Genomic DNA, 13,380 nt, shown 5'->3' on the forward strand with positions numbered 1-13,380 from the left:
ATTTGACCCTCTAACTCTAGCACTCTCTATTCTAATTCTATTCTTTAAAAAAAACACTTGTCCCTTTTAGACTTGCACTCTATTCATTTGCTGCTTGTTTTCTTAAAAAAAAAAACTAACACTTGCTTTCTAATCTTTTTGTATTCTATCTGTTTACTTTTTATTTATTATACAATTAACAAAAGCAAAAAAGACCTCTAACACAAGCTTGCTCTATTCTTTTTCTATTCTATCTGTTTTCTTTTTATTTATTATATTATTTTTAAAAACCCTTGCTATGTGCACTGCGTTAAGCTAACTGAGACTTGTTATAGCACTTGTATATCATTGCTCTTTTGTTGATTTTGATTGCTTCCATTGTCCTCATTTGTAAGTCGCTTTGGATAAATAGATGACTAAATGTAAATGTAAAAATCACCATAATGCTATGATGTTTTTAGAACCTTGGTGTACCATGCAAATATCATGGTACATTAATTTGAGTACCATGATCTGATACCATTACTGTACTATGTTACTGCCACAGTACTGTTTTGCCCAGAAAACCACCCACAACACACTAGCACCTTGGCAGTGATTTTTGCACAGGCGAGAACCACTCCCATTTTTCCAGCAAATGTAAAAATCGGAGTTCATTTATAATGTTGTGCCTCAGCGCTGTCCGGTAAGTAATCACATCAGCAGATATATTACACCCCCGTCAGCACAGATGCATGTGATTATTTTATTCCAAGATTAATTGCATTAACTGAATTTATCTTTAAGTGCCCGCAGATACACATCACTCTCAGCTGAGCGGATGGCAAAGTTGATTTGTCTTGCTTCCGCAGGCTGTACCAGCTCCATATGCGTGTTTTGAGCTCTAATTCGTTCATGCGCTGGGTTTCCGTTCCTCAAATTAGACACCTTGATTGCGATTGTTCAGCATCTGCCATGAAACCTCACAAGATTACAAACAGCTTTATAATTAGGCCTTGTTAATTTTCACCAAATGCCATTTTTACTTTTTACAAAACATGAAAAATGAAACAAAAGGCTTTTGTAGGATTCATATTTTCATTAATTGGAAAGATATTGTTGTCCATTCTATGGGTCCATTTGGCCCAGGTCTCCCTGAGCATCTAGAAAGTACAGACTTTAACTCTCATCTTGGCTGATATAGTAGTGTGGGGCAGCCATTGTTAGAGAGGCAAACAATTTATGGGCATTCAGCAACAATCCATGGCCCACCTGTCACAGATCGATGAATGTTCCCCCTCCTACGCACCGTGCTGTGCCCAGTCCGGAGATGCTGAAACACCACAATCTGATTATCCAAGACAATTTAGGTTCAGCACGAACACAAAATCTTACATGTCAGATATGTTTTCCAAGTCAAAGGTTCACGATATACCATCTAATATCATCACACACTCTTGAAAATAAAGGTTTCAAAAAGAAGGTTTTGCAACAGTGCCACAGAAGAACCATTTTGGGTTTCCCAAAGAACCTTTCAGTAAAATATTTTGTGCAATGGGACCTTTTATGATGTTAGACGTTAAAGGTTCTTCATGGAACCATCAATGCCAATAAAGCTTCTTTATTTTTTTGTGCATGGTAGCAGTAACAAAAGCAATAGCTACTCTACAGCAACATTGTGTCTGAATACTGAACAACTGACATCTTAGCATATATGTTGTTATTTAAACATATATGCAGGATCTCACTAGCAAAAAAGTACCATAATTTAACCATGATTCTTGGACATGCACTATGGTAATATCATTGTTTTTTATGTGCATTATGGAGTACCATGAAAATATCAAGGTACATGAATTTGGAAGTAACAAGAGTTACACTGTTCCAATTGCTTTTACAAAATATACATAAATAGTCAAATAAATAATATCTGCCTAATATCTTGAAAGCATTTATTTGCACACACACACACACACACACACACACACACAAACTAATGTTGCTAGGTTTAAGCAAGTGGTTTCAGCATCTTACCCTAGATTACTTGCCGAACAAAGTGCACTATTCAGAGTTCTGCTGATTTAATGATACTGCCAAATGTGTCAGACTCTGTGTCCTGGAAACACTTTGTACTTTGAAGATGTCCTCTCCTACACATATTGCCTGGTGACAAATGACTAGGTGACAATGTAAACAACCACTCAGGTTTAGACAAATGACACCTGTCTTAAGACTACTGAGATGTTTTTCGAATGATGAAACATTTCCCATGAGTCTCGTAGAAATATTTCAACAGACTGCAAATGTCTGACACGTATATAGGAATTCATGATGACAACCAAAAACTGCCCTGCCTGAGAAAGAAGAGAATTTGTGTTAAATAATCTCACTAGCAAAAAAGTACCATAATTTAACCATGATTCTTGGACATGCACTATGGTATGGTTGTTTTTTATGTGCATTATGGAGTACCATGAAAATATCAAGGTACATGAATTTGGAAGTAACAAGAGTTACACTGTTCCAATTGCTTTTACAAAATATACATAAATAGTCAAATAAATAATATCTGCCTAATATCTTGAAAGCATTTATTTGCACACACACACACACACACACACACACACACACAAACTAATGTTGCTAGGTTTAAGCAAGTGGTTTCAGCATCTTACCCTAGATTACTTGCCGAACAAAGTGCACTATTCAGAGTTCTGCTGATTTAATGATACTGCCAAATGTGTCAGACTCTGTGTCCTGGAAACACTTTGTACTTTGAAGATGTCCTCTCCTACACATATTGCCTGGTGACAAATGACTAGGTGACAATGTAAACAACCACTCAGGTTTAGACAAATGACACCTGTCTTAAGACTACTGAGATGTTTTTCGAATGATGAAACATTTCCCATGAGTCTCGTAGAAATATTTCAACAGACTGCAAATGTCTGACACGTATATAGGAATTCATGATGACAACCAAAAACTGCCCTGCCTGAGAAAGAAGAGAATTTGTGTTAAATACACCTATCCTAAATATCCAGATCCCTAACCAAATACAGAGAAGAGCGAAAGCCTATATAGTATAACAATTAAATATAATAATATTTCTGTGTAATGCATTGTGCAAGATAGACACACAACGTAGGAGCAGTCAACAAAATAACAGTCTTTAATAAAAAGTCCAAATGAAACATACACAACTGCAAATAATACTGGACAACGAACCCAGGAAAACAGAGTGCTTAAATAACAAGGGGTAATGAGGGAGAACAGAAACAGGTGATTAATCAATCAATTAGAAATCAATTAACTAGACATACTGAAAACTAGGTCAAAAGAAAGAAAGAATGGAACACAGAACAGACACGACACGTGGCATTTTGCAGAATTAAATTCAATTTAAAGAGGTATAAAGATTTTGTATTCCAGTTTTTAATATGGCACTTTTCATGAAAACGGTTCAAATTCATGTCCCTTTGTCGCAAATTAGAAATTAGAACTTAATTTTAATAAAACTTTTAGTGTTGACTACATTGGTCCAGATCAAACCTGTTACTGTCACGAGTCCAGTCTATGAACTTCCGTTCACTCACCACCAGAGGTTATGCCCTCACTACATTGACTCTCACACCACACAGACTGTTACATGTCACTCCGGACTACAGTTCCCATCATCCATTGCACTGATTATACACACACAGCTGAATGCACTGATTACACACACACAGCTGAATCCAATCAGACACGCTTTATAAGCCCTGGACGTAGAAACTCAGATCGCCGAGTATTGTATGTGCATATCACTAGTTGTGATAGCTATGTTACGGAGCCTACTTTAAGTTGCCTAGCCTAGCCTAGCCTAGCCTAGCCTGTTTCCTCGTTTTCTGATAATTGCCTGTGTACTTTGGATTACCTCTCTCGTCTTGCCCTGTTCGGATACTGTTTGCCCCTGCCTGGACCTTTGCTTTGTACCTGGATTATCCCTCTAGTCTCGCCCCTGTTGGATTACGTTCTCCGTCGACTGACCCTCTCTTGTTTACTGGACTGCTCTTGTTTTGTCTTCTTTATACCTGTCTGCCATTGCCTGACCCTCGCCTGTTTTGACCACGCCCTTAGTAAAGCTTGCAAATGGATCCGTACGTCTCACGTCTTGTTTGCCCCGTAACAGTTACCAAGATATGCAAACTAATATTTCTTAACAAGTGTATCAAATTTTTAAAAAACATCTAAGCTAGCTGACCGTGACAGCAAAATTTTGGCTAAATCATTCCATTTTTAATCCACAAATATGGACCAAATTAGTAGCTCCACTAGCATAGCAACAAAGGCACAAATCTATCTGAAAGGAGGGAGAACTAGATAATGTTATACTTAGGGATGCACCGATATGAAAATTTTGGCCGATACCGATAACCGATTATTCTTTATTTTTGAAAGCCGATAACCGATATGTTGGCCGATAAATCTATATCCAAATTGTTATATACTTTTTGAGATCCTGATTACAAAAAAGGTTTCTTAAAAAAAAAAACTAACACTTGCTTTCTAATCTTTTTGTATTCTATCTGTTTACTTTTTATTTATTATACAATTAACAAAAGCAAAAAAGACCTCTAACACAAGCTTGCTCTATTCTTTTTCTATTCTATCTGTTTTCTTTTTATTTATTATATTATTTTTAAAAACCCTTGCTATGTGCACTGCGTTAAGCTAACTGAGACTTGTTATAGCACTTGTATATCATTGCTCTTTTGTTGATTTTGATTGCTTCCATTGTCCTCATTTGTAAGTCGCTTTGGATAAATAGATGACTAAATGTAAATGTAAAAATCACCATAATGCTATGATGTTTTTAGAACCTTGGTGTACCATGCAAATATCATGGTACATTAATTTGAGTACCATGATCTGATACCATTACTATACTATGTTACTGCCACAGTACTGTTTTGCCCAGAAAACCACCCACAACACACTAGCACCTTGGCAGTGATTTTTGCACAGGCGAGAACCACTCCCATTTTTCCAGCAAATGTAAAAATCGGAGTTCATTTATAATGTTGTGCCTCAGCGCTGTCCGGTAAGTAATCACATCAGCAGATATATTACACCCCCGTCAGCACAGATGCATGTGATTATTTTATTCCAAGATTAATTGCATTAACTGAATTTATCTTTAAGTGCCCGCAGATACACATCACTCTCAGCTGAGCGGATGGCAAAGTTGATTTGTCTTGCTTCCGCAGGCTGTACCAGCTCCATATGCGTGTTTTGAGCTCTAATTCGTTCATGCGCTGGGTTTCCGTTCCTCAAATTAGACACCTTGATTGCGATTGTTCAGCATCTGCCATGAAACCTCACAAGATTACAAACAGCTTTATAATTAGGCCTTGTTAATTTTCACCAAATGCCATTTTTACTTTTTACAAAACATGAAAAATGAAACAAAAGGCTTTTGTAGGATACATATTTTCATTAATTGGAAAGATATTGTTGTCCATTCTATGGGTCCATTTGGCCCAGGTCTCCCTGAGCATCTAGAAAGTACAGACTTTAACTCTCATCTTGGCTGATATAGTAGTGTGGGGCAGCCATTGTTAGAGAGGCAAACAATTTATGGGCATTCAGCAACAATCCATGGCCCACCTGTCACAGATCGATGAATGTTCCCCCTCCTACGCACCGTGCTGTGCCCAGTCCGGAGATGCTGAAACACCACAATCTGATTATCCAAGACAATTTAGGTTCAGCACGAACACAAAATCTTACATGTCAGATATGTTTTCCAAGTCAAAGGTTCACGATATACCATCTAATATCATCACACACTCTTGAAAATAAAGGTTTCAAAAAGAAGGTTTTGCAACAGTGCCACAGAAGAACCATTTTGGGTTTCCCAAAGAACCTTTCAGTAAAATATTTTGTGCAATGGGACCTTTTATGATGTTAGACGTTAAAGGTTCTTCATGGAACCATCAATGCCAATAAAGCTTCTTTATTTTTTTGTGCATGGTAGCAGTAACAAAAGCAATAGCTACTCTACAGCAACATTGTGTCTGAATACTGAACAACTGACATCTTAGCATATATGTTGTTATTTAAACATATATGCAGGATCTCACTAGCAAAAAAGTACCATAATTTAACCATGATTCTTGGACATGCACTATGGTATGGTTGTTTTTTATGTGCATTATGGAGTACCATGAAAATATCAAGGTACATGAATTTGGAAGTAACAAGAGTTACACTGTTCCAATTGCTTTTACAAAATATACATAAATAGTCAAATAAATAATATCTGCCTAATATCTTGAAAGCATTTATTTGCACACACACACACACACACACACACACACACAAACTAATGTTGCTAGGTTTAAGCAAGTGGTTTCAGCATCTTACCCTAGATTACTTGCCGAACAAAGTGCACTATTCAGAGTTCTGCTGATTTAATGATACTGCCAAATGTGTCAGACTCTGTGTCCTGGAAACACTTTGTACTTTGAAGATGTCCTCTCCTACACATATTGCCTGGTGACAAATGACTAGGTGACAATGTAAACAACCACTCAGGTTTAGACAAATGACACCTGTCTTAAGACTACTGAGATGTTTTTCGAATGATGAAACATTTCCCATGAGTCTCGTAGAAATATTTCAACAGACTGCAAATGTCTGACACGTATATAGGAATTCATGATGACAACCAAAAACTGCCCTGCCTGAGAAAGAAGAGAATTTGTGTTAAATACACCTATCCTAAATATCCAGATCCCTAACCAAATACAGAGAAGAGCGAAAGCCTATATAGTATAACAATTAAATATAATAATATTTCTGTGTAATGCATTGTGCAAGATAGACACACAATGTAGGAGCAGTCAACAAAATAACAGTCTTTAATAAAAAGTCCAAATGAAACATACACAACTGCAAATAATACTGGACAACGAACCCAGGAAAACAGAGTGCTTAAATAACAAGGGGTAATGAGGGAGAACAGAAACAGGTGATTAATCAATCAATTAGAAATCAATTAACTAGACATACTGAAAACTAGGTCAAAAGAAAGAAAGAATGGAACACAGAACAGACACGACACGTGGCATTTTGCAGAATTAAATTCAATTTAAAGAGGTATAAAGATTTTGTATTCCAGTTTTTAATATGGCACTTTTCATGAAAACGGTTCAAATTCATGTCCCTTTGTCGCAAATTAGAAATTAGAACTTAATTTTAATAAAACTTTTAGTGTTGACTACATTGGTCCAGATCAAACCTGTTACTGTCACGAGTCCAGTCTATGAACTTCCGTTCACTCACCACCAGAGGTTATGCCCTCACTACATTGACTCTCACACCACACAGACTGTTACATGTCACTCCGGACTACAGTTCCCATCATCCATTGCACTGATTATACACACACAGCTGAATGCACTGATTACACACACACAGCTGAATCCAATCAGACACGCTTTATAAGCCCTGGACGTAGAAACTCAGATCGCCGAGTATTGTATGTGCATATCACTAGTTGTGATAGCTATGTTACGGAGCCTACTTTAAGTTGCCTAGCCTAGCCTAGCCTAGCCTAGCCTAGCCTGTTTCCTCGTTTTCTGATAATTGCCTGTGTACTTTGGATTACCTCTCTTGTCTTGCCCTGTTCGGATACTGTTTGCCCCTGCCTGGACCTTTGCTTTGTACCTGGATTATCCCTCTAGTCTCGCCCCTGTTGGATTACGTTCTCCGTCGACTGACCCTCTCTTGTTTACTGGACTGCTCTTGTTTTGTCTTCTTTATACCTGTCTGCCATTGCCTGACCCTCGCCTGTTTTGACCACGCCCTTAGTAAAGCTTGCAAATGGATCCGTACGTCTCACGTCTTGTTTGCCCCGTAACAGTTACCAAGATATGCAAACTAATATTTCTTAACAAGTGTATCAAATTTTTAAAAAACATCTAAACTAGCTGACCGTGACAGCAAAATTTTGGCTAAATCATTCCATTTTTAATCCACAAATATGGACCAAATTAGTAGCTCCACTAGCATAGCAACAAAGGCACAAATCTATCTGAAAGGAGGGAGAACTAGATAATGTTATACTTGTCTTGTTAATTTTTGTTATTATTGTTGGTGGCTGTATTTGCTAGCTGACCGTGACAGCAAAATTTTGGCTAAATCATTCCATTTTTAATCCACAAATATGGACCAAATTAGTAGCTCCACTAGCATAGCAACAAAGGCACAAATCTATCTGAAAGGAGGGAGAACTAGATAATGTTATACTTAGGGATGCACCGATATGAAAATTTTGGCCGATACCGATAACAGAAAAAATGAGCCGATATGGGCCGATACCGATATGGTGGCCGATATATCGTGCATCCCTAGTTATACTTGTCTTGTTAATTTTTGTTATTATTGTTGGTGGCTGTATTTGCCAAGCTCAATCCAAGGGTCAATACTTACATTATAGGTGTATCATCAATAACTATAAAGTAGCTGGCCACTGTGACAGCTACATTTAGGCCAAATTATCTCAGTTGATTATATAATTTCCCAGAATATGGTACAAACTGGTGTCTAAATAAAAACACAAATCCCACATTATTTGGAGTGACAACTATTAGATTAGATAGTCTCATTCCTTTTACACATTTTAGTGTCGACTGTGTTTGTCAAGCTCAATTATTTAACCTCGTTACCAAATGTAAACATGAATAAACATTTTTGTCCTTCTAATAACTCCTATTTATAAGAAACATTACTCAATTAATAATAAGCCAACCTCTGGTCTCATAGTCGGCCACTACAGAGTGAAAGCTTAAATTAGGCGAAATCTGCAACCCTGTTCGCCTACATATTCTGCTATATTTTGTTAGAGGCGCAAGCAGTGAAAGCTGCTTATTTACAGAGCACCAGCACGGCCACCCCCAAAACTCATCAGCACATACTGCTGCACTTCCACTTACCGTCCCAATTCAGACTCCAGCTCATAGAAGTCCGCCAGAGTCTCTTTCTTGGATCCATCGATCCAGTATTCAGGAGCGGCTCTAGAGGCGGGCATTGTCACTTTCAGCATCTCCAGCGCTTCAGCTCACTAACAGCGGAGCGCCGATCTACACACAAGCAACAACATCACGAAATGCCATGGAAGAAAACGGACACACAGTCCGGAGAGGCAACTGATACACAGCTTTGTCAAAAGAGTCTCATGTCACCTGTAATGTATGTCGGTGAGGTGCGCAGGTTGCTCGTGAATGTGTAGCGTCAGTTGAACGCGGTTGTTATGAACGGGGAGCGCGAGCGCGGCTTCCACTGGGTCTTACTGTCGCCTATGTAGAGCGCTAGTTTTCTGTGTGTGACTTACCTGGATTCAGTGGACGTCAGATGCATTGCTAGATATCATCATGGCAAATGATAGTTATATTTCAAGATATAGCTAGATTTGATCCATGTCCTTCATTAATGCAGGACACAATTTCTGTCTACAAAAATAACCCATCATCACTGACGCACTGTAATACAACTAGCTGGGCCAGTCTAAGTCTGTCATGAAATCCCGGGCCATATTTCAACTATATTAGCCGATATCATTATATAGTGCGCTGAACATACGCTCGCGAATTGTTTACGTAAATTAATAATAATATAACACACTATAATTTGCTAACTGTGCTTGGAGCGCCAAACTCGAGGCTTGAAAATGACTGACTAAATAAATACACATATGAATTAAAAAAATGCATACATCTTTTTCTTAAATTTTTCAAATATGCCACTTTCAATGAAGTTTTGAATGTGCTATGAGGAGGAAATCACCCACACTGAGTCCAGATCTGTACTGGCCTGCATGACTGGTCATCCTGTAAAGCTCAAGCAGTGCAGGAGTGTTCTAGGCTCCCACACAGAGAGACCCATCTGTTCAGTATCTGCTCAACGCAAAACAAACACAATCCCAACTAACCACCAGCATCACCCTCATCTCACACATTCACTTCCTCGAGGCTCAGTCATACAAATTATAAGAACTGGGAGGCAATGTATACATAGGATCTGTATGCAAAATAATGGAGGTGTGTGCATACATATATATATATATATATATTATGCACAGTGCGTTGTCCAAGTATTTGGACACTTAACATGTATGAATACCATTGCTTTAAAGCAGTGTTTCCCAACCTTTTTTTAGTCGCGGCACCCTTACTTTAGTCTTTGCAACTTCAGGGATCTTATCTATGCACAATCAGCTTGTAACACTCCAAAGAGAAAGCAAAACTTGAAATTGCATCATATGACCCCTTTAATGTAGGCTTCTATACATATGTAAACATTATTTAATTACCATTATAACTAGCTATCTCACACATTTTTGCTCACTCAAGTGTTTTTATTTTATTTTACAGTGGGGTAATTTTGGTGCAGTAGCATGAGATAGCTTGATTTCAAACCTTGAATTGAATAAAAAATGGCAAGTAAGCAGTCAGTAATAAAATAAGAACAAATAAAGAAATTAATAATGATAGCACAAATAAAAAATAACGTCAGGTCAATTATCAAATAATGTTTAGTCCTAGAAAGATGTTATTATCAGAACATTGCACTCGGACTATGCACTTTCTGCAGAATAAGGATGGAGCAAAGTGTGGATGCGCTGTCCTTGAATGACGGTCAACTCGGCTTTGTTTATATTTTGCTTAGCCTATAAATGTAAATGACAGATGTCGTATTTAGGCTATTTATTTTGCTCTGCTACACTTTTCTTACTGTGTTAACAGAAAAATGTCAAACGAATTTAGTAGGCTATTTTGACAAGACGAATAAAAATAGCTAATAGACTATTTTTGTACAACCTACATTCTTTTTTTTCCTCTCTGCCACACTTTTTATATTGGGTTGTAAATGGTAAACGAATTGTATCCTGACAAGACGAATAAAAATAAGAAATACACAATTTTTGTACATTGTTATTTTCTCTGACACTTTTTCCTACTGTGTTGCATAAACTATTAGGCTAAACGGATTTTGTGTTTTAAGATAATTCATATAAATTCAAGTCAAAGTCAATAAATTCAACTCTAGACCAGACGAATAAAATAACACAATTTTGTGCAGACTAGGCCTACACTTGTATTTGTTAGCCTATCTCTCTTTCTTTCAGTTGCGGAAATTTAAAAGTGAGATTCTGGAAACGAGATCTAAATTTAGCGGGAACGGTCGGGTCGGAAGAAAATTAATCTAAGCAGACAGCGAGTGAACAAAGAGTGAATATATTAGCGGGAGCGGGACCGGGACTAAAAAAAAAAAGCCCCGTGCAGACCTCTACTATTATGGGCTGGGGTTTTTTGGCCAGAACTTACAAGGTCTTAATTACAAACACGCAGTTTTTCACTTCACAAGATGTTAGTTGATGGACTGGAGTTGTGTGAATTACTTGTGGATTATTGTGATGTTTTTATCAGCTGTTTGGATGCTCATTCTGACGGCACCCATTCACTGCAGAGGATCGACTGGTGAGCAAGTCATGCGATGCTACATTTCCTCAAATCTTTTCTGATGAGGAAACAAACTCATCTACATTTTGAATGGCCTAAGTAAATGTTCAACTTTGAAAATGAATAGTGAAAATTTGACCTTAAAATAAAGTGACCAAAGAAAACTCGCATAGATTTTGTATACTTTTCATTTGTTTTAACAAAAAAGAGCAAGAACATTTAGTCTGATACAAACAGTCAACAACATCTCAGAAAAGCAAAAGGAGGTCTGGAGAGATGTGCTTTACAGTAGTGCACTCTTGATATAAGACAACAGACAAATGTTCTGATTTAGGAGCGTCTGCATGGACATCCATGTCTCCTCCAGGTGTGCCGACACGCTTTCTGCCTCCTCCATCAGTTCGGGCTGGTCTGCGATGAACCGAAGATGGAGCTGGAACAGGAAGATGACATGTTAAGAGTTAAAAATTCAATACAGTCAAACGTTACTTGATGTTGTTTCGATGTAATTAAATGACTGTATATAGAGTGAATACTCTTAGTAGTATATATAGTGTTGCAACAATGGGGACAGTCCATGAAAGGTGCTGAACTTTTGTATGAAAATGTTTTCATATACATTTGCTGCCATCTGCTGTTTAAAAACCAAACAAATCCAGTGTGTCCTATACAGCAAAATTCATGCATAATTTATCTATACATGTACTATGACAAATTCATAACCAATTGGAACCAGTTCACGTGTTTGTAGCTCTTTTATAAATGTAAAAATGAGAATTTGTTAATATTATAAAATTAATGGCATTATAATACTTTATACATTTCTATTAAATATGAAAAGATCACATTTTATATGTTTTCAACAACACTTTTATTATATAGAACAAAAACATATTTACACTGATGGCCAAAAGTTTGGTAAAATTATAATTTTTTTAATGTTTTTGAAAGAAGTCTCTTATGCTCACCAAGGCTTTGATTTATTTGATCAAAAATACTGTGAAAACTGTAATATTGTGACATTTTATTACAATCTAAAATGACTTTTTATTTCAACATACCTTAAAAAAAGCATGATCCTTCAGAAATCATTCTAATAGGCTGATTCAGTGCTCAATTATTAATAAGGGTTCTTAATATTATTAACACTGAAAAGAGCTTTGCTGCTTAATATTTTTGTGGAAACTGAAATTTTTTTCAGGATTCTTTAACGAACAGAAAGCATTTATTTGAAATAGAATATTTTTCTAACATTACAAATGTCTTTACTGTCACATTTCTGCTGAATAAAACTATAATAAAAAATATATATATTATTAATGTACTAACTCCAACCTTTTATATCAGTGTTTTATGGTTTGCATAAAAATATTAAGCAGCAAAAACTGTTTTCAACATTGATAAAAATAAGAAATGTTTCTTGAGCACGAAATCAGCGTATATTAGAATGATTTCTGAAGGATCATGTGCCATTTTTAAATATATTCAAATATAAATAGTTATTTTAAATGAATGAATGAATTAATGATATTTCTATTTACTGTATTTCTGATCAATTAAATGCAGCCTTGCTTTCAACAATTGCACAATTTAAACCCTTCATTGTTTATAGCACATCTTCATTTCCTGTGGAACTGAATTATCAGAGATTAATTCCTTTGTATCAAAAACATGACATTAATATTATATTCTAAATATTTAAGGAAAGCCATCTGGTGAAATTGAGTCCAAATCAAATGGTGTTTGACAGCGAACATGGGCTTCCCAGCATGATTAGAAAGAAACAGAAACCAAGCAACTGACAGTCTTGTCTTACAGCTTTGTACTAGAACTAAAAGCCAAAACTATTGTGTTATAAAGTTGGTATGCAGTTTAGGGTTGTGACAGTGAGGAAATTTTCCCACCGGTTAATCGA

At 36.7% G+C, this 13,380-nt stretch overlaps 1 protein-coding gene across 1 annotated transcript in view; it reads right to left on the reverse strand.

Moving 5' to 3' along the window:
* The window catches only part of LOC107596018 (calcium/calmodulin-dependent protein kinase type IV-like), a 47,696-nt gene extending 38,516 nt beyond the window's left edge, over positions 1-9,180 (reverse strand). The window contains exon 1 of the mRNA XM_016286619.1: positions 8,940-9,180. Coding sequence (XP_016142105.1) covers positions 8,940-9,049 — 110 coding nt within the window. The 5' untranslated portion in view covers positions 9,050-9,180. The remainder of the gene's footprint in view (positions 1-8,939) is intronic.
* Between the last annotated feature and the right edge of the window lie 4,200 nt (positions 9,181-13,380).

This window comes from Sinocyclocheilus grahami, unplaced genomic scaffold, assembly GCF_001515645.1.
Source record: "Sinocyclocheilus grahami isolate Dianchi unplaced genomic scaffold, SAMN03320097.WGS_v1.1 scaffold212.1, whole genome shotgun sequence".
Lineage (NCBI taxonomy): Eukaryota > Metazoa > Chordata > Actinopteri > Cypriniformes > Cyprinidae > Sinocyclocheilus > Sinocyclocheilus grahami.